This window comes from Canis lupus, chromosome 17 (genome assembly GCF_003254725.2).
Source record: "Canis lupus dingo isolate Sandy chromosome 17, ASM325472v2, whole genome shotgun sequence".
Classification (NCBI taxonomy): Eukaryota; Metazoa; Chordata; class Mammalia; order Carnivora; family Canidae; genus Canis; species Canis lupus.
The window spans coordinates 40,262,433-40,289,901 of record NC_064259.1 but is presented as its reverse complement, the minus strand read 5'-3'; the positions used below and the strand labels follow the sequence as shown (position 1 = coordinate 40,289,901).

General features: G+C 39.7%; 2 protein-coding genes and 1 pseudogene across 2 annotated transcripts in view; 2 read left to right on the top strand and 1 right to left on the bottom strand.

Moving 5' to 3' along the window:
• Positions 1–27,469, bottom strand: part of TRABD2A (TraB domain containing 2A) — a 165,889-nt gene that overhangs the window by 52,195 nt on the left and 86,225 nt on the right. Inside the window, exon 8 of the transcript XR_007403209.1 lies at positions 4,238–4,314. The gene's annotated coding sequence lies outside the window, so the exon portion shown is untranslated. The remainder of the gene's footprint in view (positions 1–4,237; positions 4,315–27,469) is intronic.
• The window catches only part of DNAH6 (dynein axonemal heavy chain 6), a 231,955-nt gene that overhangs the window by 171,786 nt on the left and 32,700 nt on the right, over positions 1–27,469 (top strand). The window contains 7 exon segments of the mRNA XM_025453761.3: positions 3,199–3,378; positions 4,547–4,726; positions 4,728–4,781; positions 5,655–5,790; positions 9,781–9,950; positions 19,165–19,355; positions 23,913–24,073. Of these exon segments, the coding sequence (XP_025309546.3) occupies positions 3,199–3,378; positions 4,547–4,726; positions 4,728–4,781; positions 5,655–5,790; positions 9,781–9,950; positions 19,165–19,355; positions 23,913–24,073 (1,072 nt within the window).
• LOC118351109 (proteasome subunit alpha type-1-like) lies at positions 20,278–23,906 on the top strand (annotated as a pseudogene).

The following is a 27,469-nucleotide window of genomic DNA, read 5'->3' as shown; positions in this document are numbered from 1 at the left end:
TTTTAGTTTCTGGAAGTCAGTGGTTAACCCATTTATTATTTTTTTATCAAAGCTTTACATGTGGGGTGCCTGGGTGGCACAGTCGGTTAAGCATCTGACTCTTGGTTTCATCTCAGGTCACAATCTCAGGGTCATGAGATCGAGCCCCATATTGGGCTCCACACTTACTGCCACGTCTGCTTAAGATTCTCTCTCTGCCTCTCCCTCTCCTTCTGTCCCTCCCGCTTATGCTCTCTCTAACTCAATCTTCAAAGCTTTACATACAAATTGCTTAAAGAATAACCTATTTGTACAAGGTTTGTGATAGCATTCCCTGTCTTCTCTATGCCTGCCACCACCACCACTACCACCCGTGAATTCCTCCATAAAGACAAGTACATTCATCTTGTTTTATTTGCAGTTTTACATCTTTTCTCTAAATAATGGACTCATATTGCTAATTGTAGAGTTTTTCTTTTATACATTCACTGTCACCTATACTTTTACCACACACATATATATACACACACACATACCCTCTTCCCATCCCCTAGCCTCCTACTGTACTTATATCCTGATTATAGTTAAATATCCAATGTTTACATTACCTAGAAGTATAAAGATTTGGCTGCAACTATTTTAGAGGGCTGATAACAGGAGAAGAACCAGGTGTCAGCATCCAGTGTATATGCTTTTACCTAATCTGTTTTCATTATGGTACTTGGCCTTTAACTGTCCTTGGCTTCCTTCCATCAAAAAATCCTCTTTTAATTTCCACAGGAATGAAACCTCTATTTTTCAGTTAGACTGGGGAAGAGACAACCCCCTGACTGGGTGGGGAGATGATCTGGGAGTCTGTCAACCAATTCTTATTATAGGTCCTTCCTGCTTCCAGTGGTTGGATGCCACTAATTCTTAAGCCTTTTGCAGGCGTTGTATTTTACAAATTGAGTGATTTCTTGGTTTTCCCCTTTGCCAGTTTAGGAATCTATTTTCCCAGGTCTGCTAAGTCATTACCACTCTATTCTCTTTCCAATTCCCAAAGTTTTATGGATATTTCAATCTCTTCTGTTCTTCCTATCTTTGTGGGTTTGCACAGTTTTCAAAAATCTCTTTACTATAACTGTATCATGGTTTCAGTAGGGAGTAAAACAGATACATGTGTTCTCACTGCCTTCTTTCTCTATAAGCTAGTTTCTGTGTCTTCAGGGAGTTGCCTTGAAGATAGCCTTTCTATAAGGCAGAGAGAGGACTTGTTCCTGAGCTGCATTTGTGCCACTTCCTGCCTATAGTTTGCACTCCCTTAAACCCTCAGAGCCCTCATTTTAAGTTTTGGCACTTTTTTAATGGTCTCTACACCTAATGTGGAGCTTGAATCCACAAGCCTGAAATCGAGAGTCACATGTTCCTCTGATTAAGCCAGTCAGATGCCCCCCAGAGCCCTCATTTTAAAATATGTGTCATATTCCCTAATCACTGCTGAGGCCTCAAGTCTCTTAGGCATAATATCTATAAGTAGTTACTAAGCTCAGGTATAGTCTTCTAATATTCTCAGACATAAAAAAGTAGTCCACTTTGTTTTCTCTTTAGCCCTAGGATTCTTCATTATCAGGGCCATGGGCTCCCCCCAAAATAAAAAATTGTTTGCAGGCAGGGTCTCCTTGATCCAACTGCTCCCATATCAACTTCCTTTTTCCTACTCATACGTAAATTCTTTAGTTGAGGCCAGCATTGAGATTGAGGTTTTCCACTCACCTCTCCCCTTTCTTGTCTCCTCAGGTTCCTAAGCTGTCAATACAAAAAGAATTTGAGCCTTTGATTCCTGAAGGATGAGGCAGACAGTCTAAAACTTAGCCACCAGCCACATGAGGCTACTGAGCACCTGAAATGTGGCTAGCCCTGAATTAAGATATGTTGTTAGTATAAAATACACACCAGATTTCAAAGACTTAATCCAAAAACAAGTTAAAAATCTCAGTAATTTTAAATAGATTGTATGCTGATATAATCAATATATATAATTAATATATATTAATTTTTTGTTAATTTTTCTAAAGATTTTATTTATTCATGAGAGACACACAGAGAGAGGCAGACACAGGCAGAGGGAGAAGCAGACCTCACGCAGGAAGCCCAGTGTGGCACTTGATTCTAGGACCCTGGGATCATGCCCTGAGCCAAAGGCAGACACTCAACCGCTGAGCTACCCAGGCGTCCCACTGTTAAAATTAATTTCATTTGTTTCCTTTACTTTTCATAAATCTAGAAAAAAATAGAATTATATATGTGGCTCTCATTATGTTTCGGTTGTGCAGCAGGGTCTAGATAGAAAGCCTGCTCAGACCCCCTTTTTAGCTTTCCTTTCAACAGAACCAATATTGAACAGCAGTTCCCACAGTGATTTTTCATGGTCCCTGCCCTAGACCCTTTGACTTCCTAGAGACAAATCCCCAGCCCAGGAATATCCACAGTTGAAAGAAATAAGGGTTGGGAGAGGAGGACAAACAGGCAGCAAATATAGAGAGACTAAGGGGGCCAGAGAAATGATCCTTAGAAAGCCCATTGGCCAGAAGGCTCCCCAGAGCCACTAACCCAAACAGCAAAGACCGCCAGTATCTCCAACAACTTAGGTGTATAACCTTTCACAAGCAAGCCTTCCCAAACAGCTATGTGTTGCCTTATGTCTACACTTGGGAACACTAGGGAAACAAAGAGGAGAATATTGGTCTTCCTCGTTATTCCAGAGTAGAATGGGATACCACTTCCTTCCAGGCTCTCTCTACCCTCCTCTTTGGGACATTTTCTTGGATGCCCCTTCTCCCTTCATACCTTCTTCTGCTATGGATTCCTACATCATTTGAGGACTGCTCATGGGGAAATCAGGGAGTAACTGGGAATACTGTGTTAGTGTTTCCATTTCAGAAGTCACTCAGATTCAAGTCTCAGAGAAGTGCTGCTCCAGTTTTGTCAGGGCTGCTTATGTGGCCTGTTCCCTTTTGCTATTCCACACTCCGGAAGGAAAGAGGTTAGCTCAGTCAGGGGAAGGTCACAGAGTCCTGAGACTCAGTCATTCCATCTGGGGACCCCCTTACTATTATAATCGCTAATTCACTCTATCCTTATTTCTTTCCTAGACCTAACTGGATCTATTCCCAAAATCCCACCATTTTTTTAAAAAAAAAGGGATCCTTAAGAACTTGTTTTCATATATTTATTCAGATTACTTCTGGTGCCATTAAAATCAGGCTAAAGGAAGCTGAGTCCACTGAAATGATGATAAATATCGCTCGTGAGAAGTATCGTCCAGTAGCCACTCAAGGCTCCGTCATGTACTTTGTTATTGCAAGCCTCTCAGAAGTAGATCCTATGTACCAATATTCATTAAAATATTTTAAACAGGTAAGTGTGTTGTTTTGTCAGTGATCCAACTTCCCTTCCACTGTTAGACTTTTCTGTGCTATATCTCAAGTCTCTGCCAGCACTCACCTTAAGCGAATTGGTTTCTGTATCTTCTTTTCCCCAGAACTTTTTATACAACAGACTATCCCAACCCCTCCCTGCACCTCCCAGCCTTTTTTTAGATGAATCATGCATGCATTGCTCTCCTGCCCTTGGTTACTTCCCACTCCCCACCATATTACTGTGAGACTTTTGGTCTTTGTGGGGTCTCTACTTAATCTCATATTCACCCTTGAATCTCAGAATTCTCATGAGTAGGATACTTTGACCCCTCATCCTCTTTTTGGCAGGATTCCATCTTTCTCAAGAGCAAATGCAATGTCACAAAACTTCAGCAGTGTCAATTTACCTGAAGATTTCCAGGGGTGATAGAGTTTGCATTACTCATACATCCCCAGTGATGCCCTCCATTCACCACCACAGTTTTTCTCAGTTACCAACGTGTGCCAAGGTTCACCATGTTTTATTTTGGCACCAAATGTCACATCTCCACTGGATTTTTAATTTCTTTGCTTCTTTTCAGGTTGTTAAAGAAAGCTCGATCCTCTTTTCTTCAGTGTGCTAAATAACACCTCCATTACCATTTGTCAACCAAACTTTGGGGAGACTTAACAAGGGCTTTCCCTTAAATTTTGGAGAAAATACTAGCATACTAGCATATTCTTCCCACATCCTAACAATCATCTTGGAGAAGTGCCAAGAAGAGCACATGACCTTCCCCTTCCCTTAGGCCTCTTACCACAAAGTTATTATCAACGCTGGGTTAAGGATATGAAAAAAATTGGTTATGCTAGCTCACCAACTTTTTCCTACGTTCTTCCTCACATCAAGATGATGCCTTTTGAATATTGTCAAGAGTTTGGCAGTGGCTCATTTCTGAAAAAAATGGGAAGAGGGAAGGGAATTCAGAAAATAACACTTACCGATTTGGGGTGAATTCTGGACTTCTTCATAGTACAGTATTCATCTCCTGTGCTGCTATTTACCCACTGAATACAGGACCCTGAAGTGAGTGAGGAGTGAGGGGGCAGGAATGAGGAGCAGGGATTTTTTTTCCCACAGAAATGGAATTAAATCAGAGGCACTGATAGAGTTCTGTTTCACACAGTTGTTCAATACAACAATTGAAACTTCTCTAAGGACAGATGATCTACAGCAACGCTTGGAAATACTACTGGAACAAACCCTTCTAACCGCTTATGTCAATGTTTCGAGGGGACTTTTTGAACAGCATAAACTCATCTACAGCTTTTTGCTCTGTGTTGAGATCATGCGTCAGCAAGAAAGCATTGACTGATGCTGAATGGAATTTCTTTCTCCGAGGTTCTGCTGGATTAGAAAAGGTACCTGTTTCAGGTTTAAATTGTAAATGTTATTCTAGGTAGGGCCCACAAGCACCTGCCAATGCTCTGCAGGGGCTGAAGGTATAACTGGGGCAGACACTGAGGGCCTAAGCGGCCAGGCTGTCACTTAGCTCCATCTCCAGTAGCTGGGTAATGTTGGTAAATTGAACCTCTTCAGGTAGCACTATCCTCACCTATACAAGAGGAATGTCCAGAGTAACCAAGAGTTAATAGATGTGAACATGTTTTGAAAAGTTGGCCATCTTACAAATATGAAGAGTTAAAATTCAATAAATATTGTAGTTCACAGATTTGGCAACAGTGTTTGGGAAATCACAACTCTCTCTTGCCTGGACACATCCTTTATTATAAAGCCCAGGAACTAATATGACTAAACTGTCGCCTTCTCGAATACTGTGATATCAGTTCTGCTGCAGTTTCCTTGTGTTTATCCTCTTGTTAAACTTGCTCCAGCCCCTTAAACTGACATATCTCACCTACATACCACAAATCTAATGGCCCATAGAAGTAGCCACAGCACCCTCAACTCTTGCTGCCATTCCATCTTAGCCCCACTCCAAGCTTGGTTCTACCCTGCCAACCTTGAGCCCCTCTAAAGACATGATGTCTGCACCTATTGGCCAGTATTTTTGTCAGCCTGGAAAGCTTTCACCAGCTGCACTTCTGGGCAAAGGTCTTCAGGTAGAATTGATTCAACACCATTTCAGTCTCTCCCTGTCTTAGTACTTCTCCTAGGCAAATGGTTACTTTTAACATGCCATTGGAGCCTGCTCTTTCTCTTAGACAAGGTAAAAGCATACTTTGTGGTTGTCTTTGTGAATCATTACTTATTTTCTTTCTGTCTCCTAATAGGAACGCCCACCTAAGCCTGAAGTTCCCTGGTTGCATACTGCCATGTGGTTCGCATGCTGTGACTTAGAAGAAACATTTTCAGTTTTTAAAGGACTTACACAATATATACTGTTACATCCTATTTGTATACGAATAGGTAATATGTCAAAAGGGATCTGCTATAGGGAGTTGTTAACAGGCTCCTGAATCCTAACTTTGTTGTCTCTTTTAACCCCTTCTGCTATATCAATATTTTTCACTAAGAAATTTCTTCATTATTAAGAAATTGTGAACTGCTTGTTTTCCAGTTGAATGCTTGAGTTGAATGCTTAGCCCATTAACTTTCAGTATTTTATATTTATTATTATCTCCATTTTAAGGGGATATACTTAGGTCTAAGAATTGCTTTGTCTTTATCTCATAGGTTTTTTTTTTTTTTTTAACTTTTCATTGAAGGATGACATACATATAGAAAAGTGCACAAATCAAACCTGTATAACTTAGGGTACCTGCGTTGATCAGTTGGTTAAGCATCCAACTCTTGATTTCAGCTCATGTCTTGATGTCAGGGTTATGAGTTCCAGCCTTGCATTGGGCTCCACACTGGGCATGGAGCCTACTTAAACTGTACAACTTGATTATCAAAAATTAACTGTACTTACAACCCACTACCCAAACCAAGAACTAGAAGAGTACCAGCCTCCCAGAATCCTCTTATACTCGCTCACAGGAGCCCTTCCCTCTCCCCCAGAGGTAGTCCTCTTAATTATAATATTCAATGTTAATTTTCCCCAAAAGTTTTAATATGTTGCCCTTTCAATTCTAAAAGTACACTTTTTAGTTTGAAAGTATTAGGAACTATCTTATTATTGTTTATAACTTAATTATGTTATGGAAATTATATACATGATTTGCATGACATTGATTCTCTGTAATTTATTTATATTTCAATCTACATAAAATGTTCCATATGTCTTTTCTCAAAAGATTTCATATGTGACCTTTAGATCAAACGTATTAATTATGTGTTTATTTATTAATGTTTTTTATTGATCTGTCAGTTTCTAAGTGAGGTATCAAGGTATACTACTATGATTGTTAATTTCACTTTGAAATTCCAGAATTTTTCCCATCATAACCTTGTGAAACTATGCTGTTCAGTATAAGTAGGTTTAGGATTATTATCATCCTAGTAAATTATTCCTTTTTTATTTTTTTTAATTTTTTTTTTTTTTATTCATGATAGTCACACATAGAGATCGAGAGAGAGAGGCAGAGACACAGGCGGAGGGAGAAGCAGGCTCCATGCACCGGGAGCCCGACGTGGGATTCGATCCCAGGTCTCCAGGATCACGCCCTGGGCCAAAGGCAGGCGCCAAACCGCTGCGCCACCCAGGGATCCCCCTTTTTTATTAAATAATATTCTCTAGGCATCCCTGCTGGCTCAGTGGGTTAAGTATCCAACTCTTAGTTTTGGCTCGGGTTATAATCTCATGGGCAGTGAGATCATGCCCTGCATCCGGCTCCATGCCCAACAGGGAGTCTGCTTGAACATTTTCTCTCTTCCTCCCCCTCTGCCCTTCATCTCCCCCAAATAAATAATCTTTTTAAAAAAATAATATTCCTTGTTACTCTAAATAGTTCTTTGCCTTGAAGTATATTTTTGAATGTTAATATAATTACAGCACAATTCTCTTTGTTAGTGTTCCCCCTCTAATTTCTATACTCTGTATTTTTTTACTCTTTTGTGTCATTGTGATGTTTTGGGTGTATCTTTAGTGGAATTTTGTTGAACAGTATGAGAGTCTCTTTCTCTTTTAACATGAAAGTTTTAATTCAAAGATATTTATTGCAGTTATTGATCTATTTTCAGGGGCTCTCAACTGGGGAAGATTTTGTCTCCCAGGGGACATTTGGCAATGTCTAGAGACATTTTGGTTTGAGGTAGTGCTACTGGCATCTCATAGGTAGAAACCAAGGGTGTGGCTAAACATCCTGTAATACTCAGAACAATCTTCGAGAACGAACAACCACTTGGCCCAAAATGTTCATAGTGGTGAGACTGAGAAATCTTGATCTATTTGGACTTACTTGTACCATCTTATTTTGTGGGGATGTTTTTTCTTGGCAACTGTTTTCTTTGCTTCATTTTTTCTTCTTTTTACTTTTAGGTAGCTTACCTATTCTTTCATTTACCCCATACTTATTTGAAGTTCTGTGTTCTGTTTCCACTCTTTAACAATAACTCTTATACTTGTAATATGAATATTGATTTAACAAGTAAGTGTAGTGATTTAAAGTCTACATGGGCCAGCATTTCTGAGAAAGAGCTAGATGGAGCCTCATAATACAGAGGCAAAGAAAGAGGGAAGGAATGGAGGCTAGAAAGTGAAGTAATTTTTGGAACAACTCATCATGTTTAGACAAAAGGCACCATGTGTTGTCTCCGTCAATTGGGACTAAAGTTTCAGCTATTTAAAACAACTTTCCTGCTTTTATTTTTTAAATTTCAGGGTAATTTCTGGAAATTCTACACAATTGTAAAGGTTTATACACATATGTGATAGGATGGCTTGTGTTCTGAAAGTGAGATTTAGATCTTTGTAGGTAAAGTTTAATAATTCCAATGTCATTCTTACCTTCAAAAGGTTCCTAATTGCCTTAATTTTCTTTTATCTTTAATGGTTTCTCTTTTTTAAGATTTTATTTATTTATTCATGAGAGACAGAGAGAGAGGCAGAGGGAGACACAGGCTCCATGCAGGGAGCCCGATGCGGGACTGGATCCCGGTTCTCCAAGGATCACGCCCTGGACTGAAGGCGGCGCTAAACCGCTGAGCCACCCGGGCTGCCCATCTTTGATGGTTTTTAAGTGCTTCATGTCCTATTAATTGAAAGTTATTTAAAATATGCTGTCTTATCCTCTCTCATTAGCTGGAATCCTAGTGATTGTACAATAAATAATGAGAACTGCAAGAAAAAAGGAGTCCTTTTAGAATAAGTGGTTCTACTATCTGGTCCTCTGAATCATACAACCACATATATCATGTGCTGTGCCCTATGGTCTCATACCATGTAATTGTCTGTATTCCATATATAAATTATAAGTCTTACAGAGGTTCACACTCCTCCAGGGCCATAGCCTCATGTGTAACTAAATTTCTGTTACACTTCTTTGATTGCTATCATTAGACTCTCAGAGGAGAATCCCAGAAGACTAGCTGGAGAAGGTGGTTTGCTAGCTTGAAATTCAAGCCAACTATTTGCCTAATGTCTGGCCAAAGGAACCTGTTTCATTACTGGAGGACAAACTGACTGTGTTGGCTTGCTGGGAGGCTTACAGCACCCTGTATATACTCTGTACCTACAGGAATTTCAATACTAATTCTTGTCATGTGTTATAACCATTGTAAGGGCTAACTAGGATCCTAATCATTATGTGAAATGCAAGCCCACTTCTTCTAAGTATTCCATGGGTATTGTTTTTTTTTCCCCATGGGTATTGTTTTTACTAGGGCATAAAGTTGTATATATGCCAATTTATTCACATGTCACTTAAATTGTTCAAATTATATATGGCAGAGCTTTCAGTTTGCTTCATCTGTCACAGAATGATAACTATGTGTTATTTCTTACCACTATTATGTTTTTTTGCTTTTTCCTCTACCTCCAACAGTGATTGCTTGATGTATTTTTACACTATTATCTGGCACATATAGGTTCATGTTATTGATTTTATTATGGGGTTTGTATTTTAACTAATATAACTTGACCTACTTTGTCCCATTTAATTTTATTTGCCTTGAATTCTAATTTATTCAGTGTTACTCTTATCACTTATTTTTTTTGCTTACATTTGATTAATGTATCTCTATGCATTCTTTTATTTTTAACCCCTTTATTTTTTTAACCCCTTTGTTTTTATTGTTTTAGCTTTGCTTTTTGTAAGTGGTTTGCTGTTGAATTTGTTTTCTGATCCAATTTTAAATTCTTTTTAATAGTTTGGATAGGGGGAGATTAATATATTTACATTTATAGTAAAAAAAACTGATAGTAAATGTAGAGATTGTTAAATTACCAAATAAATTTATTTAATTTCAAAGTCAAACCAACTCTAATTAAAGCATCTTTTTAAATTGTGTTTCCAGGATCTTTTGAGACTTATATTAACCCATATGAATGGGGAGGCTATTCTAAAATGAAGGAGGAAGAGGAATTCATGGCACAAGAAAAAGAGACCAAAAGCCATAATTATTGGCACCCAGTATTAAGTTCCTTCCAAAAGCTGATTCTCATTAAATGTTGTAAAGAAGAGAAGGTAGGATCTTTTTTTTTTTAAATTAAAGGACTGAGTTGTAGCTATTTCTACTAACATTCATCAACTAGTTATGATTCATAACCAATTAGATGTATTTGTTTAGAGAGTAACAATGGTCAAGTTTGGGAGAAGATTCTAAGAAATAGAGATTCTGTGTTATTAATAGAACATAGTGTTTTATACAGAAAATGATGAAAGAAAAGGCTAGAGAGCCAGCCAGGAACCTGTTATCCTTTCCTAGCATGCACCTTCAGGGACTTGTGCTCTCCAGAGAGGACAGTGGTCTGCTGGGAAGTGTTAACAGGAAATTGATGGGCTATTCAGATCTTGGCAACAATGGGAAGAAGGCCTTAGAAGAGAACAAAACCATAGTTGCCAAGGCCAGTTTGAAGACTGTTGGACTGCTCTATGCAAGAAATTATGGCAGCCTGAATTAGGATAGAGGTAGTAGAGTGAAGAGATGGAGGGGGATATAGAGATGAGACAACTGGTATGGCTCTCAGTTTCTGCTTAGGTACCAAAGAAGATAGCTATAGCAACTACTAAGCAAATGTGAAGGGAGAAGCATGTCACAAAGATGTCACTAAGTCTGCAGTATCTGCCAGCTATCAGAGTATATAATAGTCTGGAAACTAATAAATATGTAGGCAGGAAATACTAGAGAGAAATATGTTGTAGAAATAGAGAGTTGGTGATCATCAGCATTGATCTGAGAAGTTAAACCATGGGAGCTGTTAGAATCAAATAGGAATAATGTGATAATGCATAGTAGAATAAGAGGACAAGTAAGCAAAGGATGAAACCCTGAGGAGCACCAACTTTTAAAGGGCAGGAAGAAAGGATGAAAAGGAATAGTCACGGAGCAAAAAGAATACCAGGAGAAAAAAAAGTGACATGGAAACCAAGGAGGTATAGAGTTTCAGTACAACAAAAGTTATCAATAGAATGAATGAAGCAGTGCAGCCAGTTCCAGTTTTTATATATACACAGGTATAATTGCCGACATCATTGAGGATAAAGGAGTTATACCATCTGCTGAGAATTCTAGTGATGAGCTTTAGGAGGTACTGGAGAAAAATGATGGTTGTTCTTATGAGAAATGAGAATGAGAAAACTAACTGAAGAAAGCCTAAGTGTAGTTGGGAGATACTGATGCTCTGTTGTAGGATTTTCTGCCATCTCTATAAGAACACAAAAATTAGGTTGTGGGGTTTACCTGAGCCACAGATGATTGCAATGGAAGAATAGAGGATGCAAGGATGCAATTGAAACTGTTGGTAAAAGTAGTACTAGAAAGAGGAAGAGATCTAAGAAAGGGCTTCTAGACTGGAAGAAAAGGAAAAACCGTGGAAGTTTCTTTGGGGACAGATGTAGTTGGACTAGAGGTATAGCCAGAAGGATGGAAGAGTTGTGATCAACATTGACTTAAAATTTCTAATACGTAGTTCTGAGTGATGACAATGTCCTGAGGGTGGCCGAGGGTGTAGGTGACTAAGGAAGAGAAGAGATAGTGTGTACTAAAGTAAGAGGTCAAGAAACTGAGGTTAGGATGTTGGATGGCTGGATGGTCCCCAACAAGATGGTAGCAAGACAATGCCTAGGACACAGTTGAGAAATCATTGTCATAGATATGTAATGGAGAGTAAGGTCCAGGTGGAAAATCTTCAGTGAATATGGGACAGTGGCTACCAGACTAGATGCTGACAAAAATGAAAGGATGACTAAGTGACAAGAGCCCCAAAGTAGGAAGAGTTTTAAATATTAAGACATTGAGGCTAGGAAATTCTAGACTATGAGAAATTTTGCAAAACATGCAATCTGGTTTCTTCAACAACACATTTTGTCCCTTTATTTGCTTGTTTGTTTTGCAAGGGAGAAGAGGAGAAGTATGAAACTTATTAGATCCAAAGAGACTTAGACAAACCAACTGATCTCTATGTTTAAGTTTTATTTAGATCCTGATTTAAATATACTGTATTTAAACACACACAGAGGCATTTGTAATTTCATTAGGGGAAGGTAAACACTGATTAGATATTTGGTGATGTTAAGGAATTACTGTTAATTGTTTAGATGTGATTATGGTACTGTGGTTATATGTTTTTTAAAGAGTCCTTATATTATATAGACAGGTGCTGAGGATGAGAAATAGGACACGTGATATTTGCTTCAAAATAATCCTAAGGAGTAGGGGAGTAGGTGGGTGTATCAATGAAAGAAGATTGGCCTTTTCCTGGTAAATGTTAAAACTGGGTAAAACATCAGGTTCATTAATCTCTGACTTTATATGTGTTTGAAATTTTCATAATAAAAAAAAATCAAATCACATCCTTGAACACCAGAACTCTCTTGCAACATATCCCAGCACAGTTCTCTAAATGTGATCAAAGCTACAAATGATAGATACAGTCATACTAAATTCACAGAGGATTACTTGAAAATCTTATTAAGGGGCACCTGGGTGGCTCAGTGGCTGAGCATCTGTCTTTGGCTCAGGTTGTAATCCTGGGGTCCTGGGATTGAGTCCCACATCAGGCTCCCTGCTGGGAATCTGCTTCTCCCTCTGCCTATCTCTCTGCCTCTGTCTCTGTGTCTCTCATGAATAAATAAAATCTTAAAAAAAAAGAAAATTCTTATTAATACATTCAACCAAAGACCATACTTGTGTTATACTATCCAATAAAATTTGCTTTATAAATCAACATGGAGGAGTCTGGAATTTGGATTAAGTTTCAGAAATGAAGGTCTAGATGATGCACTCCAAAAAGGACAAGGACCTGAATGAGTCAAAACTACCAATAAAATCACCCTGAAGAGAAGATCCAAGCATGACAACCAGCTATACTGACTCTCAAACAGATACACTGATCAAGGCATTTGGGAACAACCCTTCCCCTGGTACTGATTCCAGAGAATGACTTGCTAAAGAAATTGGGATTCCAGAGTGAAGAATCCTAGTTCTAAATATCTGGATTCCCTGCCCAGAGGAAAAGAGAATCTGAGAAAGCCTTAGAACAAGGACAAAACCAGAGATAAAATCTATACAATGAGAGACTGTTATTCCAAAGTCTGTTCACAAGCCGAGCCCATTGGGTACCCAGTGTTTCTAAATGGTAGAGTGAATTGCTCCTTTGGGAGAAGGAGAATGTTCAGTAGCTTTTGTGAGATACTGCAATCTTGCATAAAATTCAGCCTCCTTTGTAAATAGCATATTTGGGCTTCATTTCGAAAAACTCTAAGTAGGGGTGTCTGAATGGCTCATTTGGTTGAGCATCTGACTCTTAGTTTCAGCTTGGATCTTGATCTAAGAATTGTGAGTTCAAGCCTTGCATTGGGCTCCATGCTGGTCCCAGAGCCTACATTTTTGAAAAATTAAAATTAAAATTAAATTAAATTAAAAACCTCTAAGTAAACCAGATGGTAGAGTCATTAGAACTGCAACAGGAAGTAGACTACCTATCATTCCAACAATTCTTCCTTTGGCATCAGTTCTATCAACAGTTCTTAGGACACAGTTATTAGAAATTTGAACTTAGAAAGAAAAAAAACTATCATTTAGATCAGAGATGAATAAAAAAAATTGTCTGATAGAGAATAATTCATCACCACACCAAAGCTAAGAAGTCCTGTATACCAGTGTTCCCAAACCTTGGTGTGATTCAGAATTATTTTGAGGGCTTGGTAAATCACAGAGACCTAGAGCCCACCTCCCAGAGTTTCTGATTCAGCAGATCTGGGTAACTGGCTAAAAATCTTCATTTATACCAGCTTCCCAGATGATAATGGTGCTGATCCTTGGAACCATATTTTGTGAACAACTGCTCTAATATGATTAGATAGATGATAGATAGATAGATAGATAGATAGATAGATAGATAGATGATTGATAGATGATAGATAGATAGATAGATAGATAGATAGATAGATAGATAGATAGATAGAAACAATCATTCTCAAAGCAGATGAATGAGGACATCAAGACCATATGTTGGGGATCCCTGGGTGGTGCAGCTGTTTAGCGCCTGCCTTTGGCCCAGGGCACGGCCCTGGAGACCCGGGATCGAGTCCCACGTCGGGCTCCCGGTGCTTGGAGCCTGCTTCTCCTTCTGCCTGTGTCTCTGCCTCTCTCTCTCTCTCTGTGCAACTATCATAAATAAAAAATTTTTAAAAAGACCATATGTCATGCAGCATTGTTGATTTCCAACACTAACTCCGCTGAGAACCCTAACCTTGACAGTCCTAGTGTTTCCATCTAGGCTTCCTCTACCTCAGGAAGGTGGCAGTCTCTTTGAGAGCCAAGTTTTCTCTCCTGTTGAAAACCACAATGCAGACAGTCACCCAGGATGAAATCTTCTCAGAGAAACAGTTGTATAGCTTTTCCAACTTGAGAAACACCAGTTATATGAATGCAATTTCTCTTATCACTGAACTATATACTTAAAATGGTTAAAATGCTAAATTTTATATGTATTTTACTACAATTAAAAAAAAAAGTACTTAGGTGTGATGAGAAGTGTGAGCACTCGTGTTCTAGTAAAATGCATAATGTGGCAGCCACCTTCGGTCTTTACCTTTCATCTAATACACCATAACTTAAGTGAGGTTTGGCCACTCGGGAAGGATGATCATTATTCCAAATGTTTAAAGCTTACCTTTTCATCACAACAAAAACAACCAGCAGGGAATTCTCAAACACAGAGTCTCTCAAGGGTGAATGTATACACTATCAGCCCATTAGTACCTTCAAAAAGTATGCACCTAAATTCAGGAATTCCCTATGGATTCTGATGGGGAAAATGAACTAAAAAATGCTCTGATGGCCTCAGCCAGAGACTGTCAAAGATCAAGCAGCATACCAAGAAAACGTAATTCTAAGCAAGACATAATGGAATCACATATGTCAGAATTGGGGAACTCAATTTAAAAAGGAAGTGAGGCTCTCTGCTCCTCCCCGTTCGACAGACAGCCGCATCTTCTGGTGCAGTGCCAGCTCCGTCCCCGAGACCCAAAGGTGAAGGTCGGAGTGAATGGATTTGGCCGTATTGGGCGCCTGGTCACCAGGGCTGCTTTTAACTCTGGCAAAGTGGATATTGTCGCCATCAATGACCCCTTCATTGATCTCAACTACATGGTGTACATGTTCCAGTATGATTCTACCCACAGCAAATTCCATGGCACAGTCAAGGCTGAGAACGGGAAACTTGTCATCAACGGGAAGTCCATCTCCATCTTCCAGGAGCGAGATCCCGCCAACATCAAATGGGGTGATGCTGGTGCTGAGTATGTTGTGGAGTCCACTGGGGTCTTCACCACCATGGAGAAGGCTGGGGCTCACTTGAAGGGTAGGGCCAAGAGGGTCATCATCTCTGCTCCTTCTGCTGATGCCCCCATGTTTGTGATGGGCGTGAACCACGAGAAGTATGACCACTCCCTCAAGATTGTCAGCAATGCCTCCTGCACCACCAACTGCTTGGCTCCTCTAGCCAAAGTCATCCATGACCACTTCGGCATTGTGGAGGGCCTCATGACCACCATCCATGCCATCACTGACACCCAGAAGACTGTGGGCCCTCTGGGAAGCTGTGGCGTGACAGCCGAGCGGCTGCCCAGAACATCATCCCTGCTTCCACTGGCGCTGCCAAGGCTGTGGGCAAGGTCATCCCTGAGCTGAACAGGAAGCTCACTGGCATGGCCTTCCGTGTCCCCACTTCCAATGTGTCAGTTGTGGATCTGACCTGCCACCTGGAGAAAGCTGCCAAATATGACGACATCAAGAAGGTAGTGAAGCAGGCATTGGAGGGCCCCCTCAAGGGCATCCTGGGCTACACTGAGGACCAGGTTGTCTCCTGTGACTTCAACAGTGACACCCACTCTTCCAAGTTCGACACCGGGGCTGGCATTGCCCTCAATGACCACTTCGTCAAGCTCATTTCCTGGTATGACAATGAATTCGGCTACAGCAACCAGGTGGTGGACCTCATGGTCCACATGGCCCTCAAGGAGTAAGAGCCTCCTGGACCACCAGCCCCAGCAAGAACAAGAGGAAGAGAGAGGCCCTCAGCTGCTGGGGAGTCCCTGCCCCAACTTAATCCCCCAACACACTGAGAATCTCCTGACCTCCAATTTACATCCTAGACCCCGAGGAAGGGGAGGGGCTTGGGGAGCCCTACCTTGTCATGTACCATCAATAAAGTATACTGTACCCAAAAAATAAAAAAATTAAAAATAAATAAATAAATAAAAAGGAAGTGAGAGGAGCTCCTAGCAAAGGACTTGGTAATAAAGAGGGAAGAGACTAAAAATGTCTGATCCTGCAGCCAAACATGGGACTTTCAGAGGGCAGTCTTCAAGAAATGCCTAACCCAGGTCATAGATGTGGGAAATCTGAAGCAGTTCCACATCAAATTCTTGCCAGGATTACCATAAAGATCCTGATGAGAATAAAACTGTATAATTCCAGAAGGGTCGCAGAAGTGGATCCAATCCAGTTCGTGATCTGGAAGGAATGTGAGGAACAAGCAGGTCAGTGCACACTCTCGAGGAACCTACAGGAGCATGGTACAGGAAGCATCTAGAGAAAGACCCCAAAATAACTTCAGACTTAAGATCCCTGCAGAGTAACAAGACTTCCTTGGATGAGGAGGACCCTGAAAGTGAGGCTACTATAGATAGAGAGTGCACAGAAGCTGGAACTGAGAACTGATAAGAAACGCCAAGGCAGGAAATCTTCCACCTGCCTCCCAGCTCAACAGTGTTGTCAGCTGGCCGTAAGGGTATGCTCTATATTCAGTGTTGCACTCCACATCAGGAAAACAGCCTGCTTCACTCACACTGACTAGAATGACTAGAATCCAAGAAACCTCTTGGATATGGAATAAGACAGCAGTTGTTAACCATTATCTTTTATATGGATGAGATCTTTAATGCACCATTGGAAAAGGCAGAGAACTCCTAGCTACTTAGGGTGAAAATGAGGAAGACTACCTTAGCAATGGTGGTGAAGCACACAGTCCTGGGCTGGCATGTGCACATGCTTAGTTCTATCGTTTCTTTGTTTTAAGATTTTATTTATTTGAGAGAGAGAGTATGAGCTGAGGGCGGGGGAGAGGGAGAGGGAGAGGGAGAAGCAGACTTTCTGTTGAACGTGAAGGGGGTTGGGGTATCCAATCCCAGGACCTGGGGATTACAACCTGAGCCAAAATCAGAAGCTTAACCAACTGAGCCACCCTTTATACTCAGGCACCCTTTATACTCAGTTCTATTGTATCACCTCTTCTTCCATCTGAGAATCTTATCACTAGAGGGACAAATAGCACAGGCCAAATCAAAAGACAGGAAACTACATGCTAATTCCACAGGAAACCTGACTCCGTAGCTGTAACTGGCATATCACCTTTCTGTATTTTATGTACTTATTCTTGGATATATACATTTCTGGGTGTATATTAGGTAGACTTGAACCTAGCCAAGGGTGTGTTTTGAGCAAATTTATTTATTGTAATATTTGAAATGTTTCATAAAATCAGTTCATACATGAGAAATTAGACATGTAACCAATAGTTTGTCATCTTTCATTAATAAAGCCATTGGAAACCTACATCTCTACATAACATTAATGGAAGCTTGTCCTGTTAACAAAAGAAATATTTCTCCAACTTTTTGAGTTCAAAAACATTTCATGAGTGTGTTACCATTTCTATATTTACATAACAGCCCCAAGAAATAAATTATTGGTGCTTTGTACATTACTGTAAATTCTAAGCACTTTTTGTCAAAGTAAAAAGGAAGTCAAAAGATCATACCATCAAAAATATTATTAAAAATAATGATGAAGAAATTGATGTTGAAATTATATGTAGTCACACAATGACATGGCTAAAAATAAGCTTTAAAACTCCTGTGGCCCTGTTGCAGGACTGTCCCTTTTGGCCCATGCCACCTTTATAGTTAGCACCACAATATATCCTCACTTACATGAGCAAGCATATAAACATCTTTTCTCGGATTGGCCACATAAGGGTGCAATCCAAGGCCATGGCCTTGAATCAGGTTGAGATGTCCCCTCTCCCAACAACAACAAAAAATATGCAAGAACCGTTTGGACAAGGTGATGTCAACATCTAATGGAGGGCTAACATTAAAGCAGGGCTGCTGCTTACAGTTGTGCCGGATGTGCACTGCACAACCCTTAAGGGAGCCATTTGCATTGTAGATATTGTAGGTTTGGTTTGTATATTAATTGTGACCATAAGTATCTTGAAGAAGGATACCTTTTCCAATTTCACACAAAGGCTCCATGTGGAAAAAAAATAAAAATAAAAATAAATAAATAAAAAATAAAAAATTAAAAAAATTAATAAAAAAAAAAAAAGGCTCCATGTGGGCTAGAGAGAGGGAGCAGCTCTGTAAGAGCAGGAAGGGGGTAAGCAATCTAGGCTACTATAGATAGAGAGTGCACTACTATAGTAGTCTACTATAGAGTCTACTATAGACAGGATCAGTGAAGGAAACACATCAGTGTAGGAAGTAGTCAGGCAGGGCTATGATTGTCAGGGCTGAGGCTGGTTCCCAAGAAAGGTCAGAAGACACTGAGGAAGGGGAGCACTCGATGGGATGAGCACTGGGTGTTATACTATATGTTGGCAAATCGAACTCCAATAAAAAAGATATACAAAAAAAAAAAAGATGCTGAGGAGTAAAATGAGAGGAAGGTGGGGAGACTATGGTATCAATTCTAAGAAGCTGGCTTATGGAGGGAAGCAAAGAAAGGAAATTGCTGGGAGGGGAGCAGCAATCAGGACAAGGCTTTTGTTTTGCTTTTAAGAATAGAAGACAGTTGAGCCTAATTGTATGATGATAAGATCTGGGAGAGAAAGGGAGCTCAATAATGGAAGAACTGAAAGTAAAGCTCATGAGAATGTGAGAAGGGATGGGATAGGAGGCAAGGATGGGGTGACAGCAGGTTTGGAGATGGATGGAATGAGAGGGACTTTCCTTTCATCCCATAGTCAGCTTGCTTAATGAGGTTGTGAGAACCATGGCTGTCGGCAGTTCCAGGGTAGGATCCAGTAGGAAGAAAGATACCTAATCAAGAGAGAATGGATGCAGAACAGGGCACCCCCTCTGAGAAGTTGAAGGGGAGATATAGGATAGAATTATGAAGGGTCCTCATCCAGCATACTATTATTTAAATATTTTTCTTTTCAACTTTCAGGTGGTTTTTGCTCTTACAGACTTTGTTATTGAAAATCTTGGAAAACACTTTATAGAGACACCTCCTGTGGACCTGCCCACTCTGTATCAAGATATGTCATATAACACTCCCCTGGTATTTATCTTAAGCACAGGCTCAGATCCTATGGGCGCATTCCAGAGGTTTGCCCGAGACAGTGGGTATTCAGAACGGTAAGGTTACATTGTGCAGTTTCTATAATTCATATGAACATCTCCTTGTTAAAATTTGCCCTTTTTCTTCCTCTGTGGAGTGTGACTTCCTCAACACTCAAGAGCCAGTGTTTCCATCCAAATGCCAGAAAAGACCAATGTCACCATTCAGACAGGCAGGAGGAGCTCCAAGTCAGCCTTTTTGTTCTATTCAGGTCTTCAATTGATTATATAGGGTTTATCTGCATTAAGGAGGGCAATCTGCTTTACTCAGTCTACTCATTTAAATGTAAATTTCACCCAGAAACACCCTCACAGGCTCACCCAGAGTACTGTCTAGCCAAATATCTGGACACCATGTGACCCAGTCAAGTTAATACATAAAATTTATGATCCTAGACATTTGCCTTTGGTTCTGAAATCATAACAGAGAATTAGTATACAAAACTGTTAAGAGCTCCTGTGAATTAATAAGAAAAAGAAAATAGCGCCTGGTGGCTCAGTGGATTAAGCATCCAACTCTCGACCTCAGAAAAAGAAAACAATCCAATATAAATAAAGACAAGGGATGCCTGGGTGGCTCAGCGGTAGAGCATCTGCCTTTGGCTCAGAGCATGATGCCGGAGTCCTGGGATTGAGTCCCACATCAGGATCCTTGCATGGAGCCTGCTTCTCCCTCTGCCTATGTCTCTGCCTTTCTCTGTGTGTCTCTCATGAATAAATAAATAAAATCTTTAAAAAAATAGAGACAAAAATTATAAACAGTAAAGTTTCAGAAATTTTCAGAATAGAAAATTTCAGGAACCTAAATCTAAATAACTGATAATATGAGAAGATGTACAAGTAATTAGGTACATGAAAATTAAAAATTAGTAATTATGTACTTATATATTAGTAATTAGGGTACATGAAAGTACATGAAACTAAAGCCATTAAAGAAATGTCATTTCAGGGATCTCTGGGTGGCGCAGCGGTTTGGCGCCTGCCTTTGGCCCAGGGCGCGATCCTGGAGACCCAGGATCAAGTCCCACATCGGGCTCCCGGTGCATGGAGCCTGCTTCTCCCTCTGCCTGTGTCTCTGCGCCTCTCTCTCTCTCTCTCTGTGACTATCATAAATAAATAAAAAATTTTTAAAAAAATGTCATTTCATGCCCATAAAATTGGCAAAATTGTGGCAAAGATATAGAGCAATGAAAATATCCATATTATAAGTAAGAGTAAAATATTGGTTAAAATCAATTTGTAATTGACAGTATGTTAAAGTTGAAAATGCCATCCCCTACATCTCAACAAGTCTGAATCTACAACCTAGAATGAAATCAGTCACATGTACACAAGGAGCCATGTTCAAGGACATTTGTAGAAACAATTACTCTTCAAACAGATTTTAAAAGCTGTCGACTGATTTCTCTGAAGAAACAATGAAAGCCAGAAAATGTATATTCAAAGTACTAAGAGCAAATTACTATCCACATAGAATTTTATTTCTGTCAAAACAAAACAAAAAACAAAAAATGTTTAAGTACTCTCCACACTGGGCCCAAACTCAGGACCCTGAGATCAAGACCTGAGCTGAGATCAAGAGTTGGACAATCAGGCTCCTGAATCTGCACCTCGGAACCATGTTTCACAACCAATATGACAATGATGTCACTGTTTGGAGCCCTCAGGGCAGGATTCATCAAATTGAATATGCAATGGAAGCTGTCAAACAAGGTTCAGCTACAGTTCATCTGAAATCAAAAACCCATGCAGTGTTGGTTGCATTGAAGACAGCACAGTCAGAGCTTGCAGCTCATCAGAAGAAAATTCTCCACGTTGATAACCATATTGGTATCTCAGTTGCGGGACTTACTGCTGAATGCTAGACTGTTACGTAATTTTATGCACCAGGAGTGTTTGGATTCCGGATTTGTATTTCACAGACCTCTTCCTGTGTCTTGTATCTCTAATCGGAAGCAAGACCCAGATACCAACACAACGATATGGCCGAAGACCATATGGTGTTGGACTGCTTATTGCTGGTTATGATGATATGGGCCCTCACATTTTCCAAACCTGTTCATCTGCCAACTATTTTGACTGTAGAGCCATGTCCATTGGAGCCCGTTCTCAATCAGCTCATACTTACTTGGAGAGACATATGTCTGGGTTTATGGAGTGCAATTTGAATGAACTGGTTAAACATGGTCTGCGTGCCTTACGAGAAACACGTCTTGCAGAACAGGACCTAACTACAGGGGATCCCTGGGTGGCTCAGCGGTTTAGTGCCTGCCTTTGGCCCAGGGCGTGGTCCTGGAGTCCCAGGATCAAGTCCCACATCGGGCTCCTGGCATGGAGACTGCTTCTCTCTCTCTCTCTCTCTCTCTCTATCTCTCTATGTCTATCATGAATAAATAAATCTTTAAAAAAAAAAAAAACAGGACCTAACTACAAAGAATGTTTCCATTGGAATTGTTGGTAAGGACTTGGAGTTTACAATTTATGATAATGACGATGTATCTCCATTCCTGGAAGGTCTTGAAGAAAGACAGAGAAAGGCACAGCCTGCTCAACCTGCTGATGAACCTGCAGAAAAGGCTGATGAACCAATGGAGCATTAAGTCACAAACCAGTCTATATGTGTATTATCAAATATGTAAGAATGCAGGAGCCTTTACTGATGACAATAATCTATACTTTGAACCAAAAGATGCAGCATGGTTTTATGATATGTTTTAGGAATCGGTCCAGATGTGTTTTTCCCAAGTAACTTGTCTGAACCATATAATAGTGTGCATTTTTCTTTGAGAGGGTCTATATAATCATTTTCTAGAAAGTATAGTTATCTGTACTAATGTTTTTATATGAAGAACATAGTGTCTTTGTGGTTTTAAAGACAACTGTGAAATAAAATTGTTTTACCTGCCTGCGTTAAAAAAAAAAAAAAAAAAAAAAAAAGATTAGGACAATCCAATCCACACACTGAGCCACCGAGTGCTCCACTGTCAAAACAAATTTTTAAATAAAGCTAAGATTAAACCATTTTCAGGCAAAGAGGATACTGAAATGGAAATTCATGTACTAAGTTGAGTAATTGTGAAAATATATCAAAACTTGTGAGATGTATCTGAAGTTTGGATTATAAGGAAATTTATAGGCTTAAGTGCATATATTTGGCAAAGGGCAATCTAAAATGTAATGATTAGGGACAGCCTAGGTGGCTTATCGGTTGAGCCTCTACCTTTGGCTCAGGGCATGATCCCATAGTCCTGGAATGGAGTCCCACATCTGGCTCCGCATGGGGAGCCTGCTTCTCCCTCTGCCTGTTGTTTCTGCCTCTCTCTCTGTGTTTCTCGTGAATAAATAAAAAAATCTTAAAATAAATAAATAAAATGTAGTGATTAAACTCTATTAGAAGGGAAAAATAAAAGAGCAGAAATTAATGATATAGTAACATATATTTAATAGACAAGATCCTGGGAGAAACACCTCTCAATTGAGGCAGAAAAAGCATTTGTTAAAGTTCAACAGGCATTCATGGAGGAAAAAAAAAACCCTAGTTAAGAATCTAGAAAGCATTTCTTTGAAAGAGAAAACCAGAAATAGAATGTGCTTTTGCTCTGATAAAGTGTATCCCAAAAAAAATTTTAATGGATTTAGCAAGGTTATGAGACATAAAAACAGATTATATTAATGCATACTAACAACAGAAACCCTCATTTATTGCTGATGAGAATGCAAAATGGCATAGCCACCTTGGAAGACAGTTTGCTGTCTTCTTACAAAACTAACATACTCTTACCATGAAATCCAAAAACCATACTTCATGGTATTTGCCCAAAGGAGTTGAAAACTTATGGCCACACAAAAATCTGTACACAAATATTTATAGCAGCTTTATTCATACTCACCAAACATGGAAGCAACCAAGATGTTTCTTAGTACGTGAATTGGGTAAATACACTGTGGTATATCCATGAAATGGAATAATATTCAGCATAAAAAAGAAATGAGCTATCAAGCCATAAAAGACATGGAGAAACCTTAAGTGCATATTATTAAGTGAACGAAGCCTATCTGGAAAGACTATATACTACATGATTCCAACTATATGACATTCTGGAAAAGGCAAACCTATGGAGACAGTAAAAATTTAACAAAGAGTTTATATCCAGTATAAAGAACACTTAGAAATAATGGATGTGAGACTTCAAATTTCTTCAAGTTTTGAAAAACTGATTTATAGTGTTGGAAATCAGGGTAACAGATACCTTTGGGAGGGAGGAAGGAAAAGTCATTGGAGCAGAAAGGGGCATAAGAGAGATGTTTCTAGGATGTTGGCACACTTTCACTCTCAATCATGAGTATTCATTTGTGATAGTTCATAGAGCTGTATAGTTCTTTTTTTAAACTTTTCCATATGTGTGTTACAGTAGAAATTTTTTTAAAAAACCAAGAAAATAAACATTTGCACATCTATTAAAATGAGGATTTGAAATGTGTGCATACTTTGGGAAAAAGTCTACTGTATTTACATTTCTTCATAATATCATTGCTTTAAAATAAAACAGCATTTCTTGTTGTTGTTGAATTCAGGGTACAATCAATTTCACTGGGGCAAGGACAAGGACCCATTGCTGAAAGAATGATCAAAGATGCAATGAAATCAGGAAACTGGGTATTTTTGCAAAATTGCCATCTTGCTGTTTCTTGGATGCTGGCAATGGAAGAACTAATTAAAACCTTCACAGATCCAAGTATGTTGAACACATAGCATTTACATAATAATACCTTTCTTTTTTTTTTAATAATACCTTTCTTACGTAGCCTTTCTTTGTTGAATCCAGTTCTTGTAATAATTTTTATTGTAGGAATTATGTTTCCCCATATTAAAGAGGAGGAATTTGAAACCTAAAGAGGTTTATAGTTAAATTACACAATCCAGACTTGAAAAAACATCTCCAGACTCCAAGTTGAGAGTATGACCCACTGGATCATTTCTGTTTCATGTTCCTTTCTGTGGAGGCCATTTGAATTGAAAATAGATGACATATAGGCACAATAAAAGAAATAGAAAATGGACTTAGAACAAAGAAAGGAAATTAAATCTTTCACTACAGAATAAGTTAAGGGACAGATTCAAAGTCCCACCAATCCCCTTAGAGTCACGTTTCACCACTTCTTATTCTCTGTGACTCCTATGCCAACTAACTAACCTTCATGTGTGCCTCCTAGCCATGTTGTGGAAAACCCACCTCAGGGCTTCAAAGCCAAAATATAACGCGAAGACAGAGTTTAGGATAAAGTGGAACATTAGCTGTACCGCTTTGCCAAGCGAAGGAGGCTACAGCAGGCTATGGCCTTCAAAACAGCCGCCCCCTTTTCCACAGGGAGGAAAGGGCTCGGGGGAGGAGGAGGATAGTGTTAATAGAGAAATACAGGACCTTGGAACACCTGGGTGGCTCAGCGGTTGAGCATCTGCCCTTGGCTCAGGTCATGATCCAAGAGTCCAGGGATCAATTCCCACATCAGGATTCTTGCATGGAGCCTGCTTCTCCCTCTGCCTGTGTCTCTGCCTCTCTCTGTGTGTCTTTCGTGAATAAATAAATAAAATTAAAAAAAAAAAAAAAAAAAGAAAGAAATACAGGATCTAGCTGGTTTTGACAGGAATTGTGTGCGGGCAGCCAACCTCATTCATCATGTCTTCAGGGTGGTCCCAGGTTCCTAAAACAGAACGCTAAGAAGGAAGGAGGGAAGAACTGCAGAAAAGAGGAAAAAGGTGATTTAGTTTTTAAAATTGAGCTTTGCTGAAGCATTAGAAAAGCCATTTTGATTTTTGTTCAACTTTATGCTTTTAAGTGGTTCCAGGCACACACACCCCATGGGCATGCCCGGCATCATTCATAGTTGCTACCACTAACTATAACCACTTTCTTTCCCACTCAAGAAAGTATAAAGGGCTACAAAGAGAGAAGTGGATTTAGATTCTATTCATTTTTAAATGTTAGTATAAAAATAATTGAAACCTTAGGAACTGTATTATTGTTAATAAGCAGGGTGAGCCCCACTTTACCACTCTGTCAGAAGGGCATCCTACCAACCTAGAATATCCAGAGTCCTTTCTCTGGGGTCTTCCTTGGTGCCCTGACCGCAGAAGCTATACAGCCAGTCTTGCAAGTGACTTTACTTACTTCTGCCTTTACAAAGTGGCCAGCCTTCACGGGACACCACAGCCAAGACATAGCAGCCTTCCGCTAAAGATCCCTCATTTCCTGATTCCCCCCTCCTAGCCTCTGCAGGTTACTTCCAGCAAGTATAAAGAGTCCTTCACATCAACCATCCAGAGTCTCCACTCTTTTCACTCTTTTGCAGTGCAAGTAAGAGTGGCATGCTTCCAACTGGGCCTGTGGCTTATTTCCATTTAAATAATTAAAGAAAAATGACAAGAAAATATTCACCACTGTCCAAGGCTTGCTGATGATTAGGATTACAATTAAGAAGGAAATGCTAGGGAAGGCATCTAAAAAGCAACTTGCTGCAGTGGAGCTACGTGAGCCTTCAGAGTATGGATACGTTCGGCCTAATGGTGACTGAGACAAGAGCGAGTATATGCCAGAGGCCGGACAGGCTATGAAAGCCAACTGACAGTGGTGGTGGCTTTTAAGTGCCTTCAGTTTACCAAAGCTTAAGTAGATAAAAAAATCTTCTTCTGGCCCTTGTTACAATCATTTACTGATGTACCCATTTGAGTTCTGATGCTTAACTTGAACCCATTTAAAATAAAATACATTCAGGTAATAAGCTGAAAAGATTAAGTGAACAAAAGAAAAACGAAACAAGGAAGAAGTGAAAACTCTGGATTTGAAATTCTAAGACCTGAGCAGAGTTCTGCCCCCACTACTTCCTGCCATGCCACCACATTGCCTCTCTGGGCCTCAGTTTCCCCAGCCATAAGAGGCCTGCACAGCATCATTGCTAGAAGCCCTGTGCTAAGATAATTTCTAAGATTCCAATACAGCTCTTAACTCCTACGATGTCTATGAAAGTTAACACTCTTGATGCTTCTGCAATTATAAGAGGAAAAGTATGAAAAAAATTACTTCTCTAAATCTGCCTTTTTCGTGCTTTGGTTATTGAAATCATTAGCCCTAAGACTTTGGTTGGTGTCTGACTTCCATGCCTAATAGTTTTTACCATACAAGCAACTTCAGTGTTGCTCTAGAATTGTACTAGAACTAACTTGTAATTTTAGCTATTTAATGTAGATCATGAATTTAGATTACTAAACTAAAGAGCACAAAATCAGCTTTAATCTACAGTCATTCATTCAATAAATATTTGGGAACCTACCATGTACCATGCACTGTTCTAGATGCTGAAGGTAGGACAGTGAACAAAACCACCTTAGATATCCATCCTCATAGAGCTTTACATATTAGTGAGGGGAGATAAGCAATAATTAAAGCATATAATAAGTAATTTATATGGTATGATAGAATGTGGCTGGTGCTTTGGAAAAAATAAAGAATAAGGAGGATCAGAAAGGCCAGGATGAAATGGGGTGGGGGGATGATAAGGAGAAAGAGTAGATAGTAATTTAAACAGTATGGTCTGGGGGCACCTGGGTGGCTCAGTGGTGGAGTGTCTGCTATTGGCTCAGGTCATGATCTCAGGGTCCTGGGATTAAGTCCCACATCAGGCTCCCCAGGGGAGCCTGCTTCCCCCTCTGCCCAAGTCTCTGCCTCTCTCATGAATAAATAAATAAAATATTATAAATAAACAAACAAACAAACATAAACAGTGTGTTCTGGGTACATCTCTTTGAGAAGGCAGCATTGGACCAAGACTTGAAGAATGTGAGGCAATCTAAAGGAAGAGTAATCCAGGCAAAAGGAATAGCTAATGCAAAACCCTAGGGAGGGAACAAGCCTGGAATGTTGGAGAAACACCATAAGACGTACTTAAAAACCAGCATCTAAGAAAGTTATCCTGGAATGATGCCTGTGTCTTCCAATAATTTTCCCCAACTTCACTTCAGCCTTTTGAACCCAGAATAGAACTCATTTTCTTAGGTTTTCTGTCAACAGCTCACAAAGTAAGCATATTGACCGAACGTCTTCATGCTACTTATGAAGTCTGTTCCTACCCCTGCT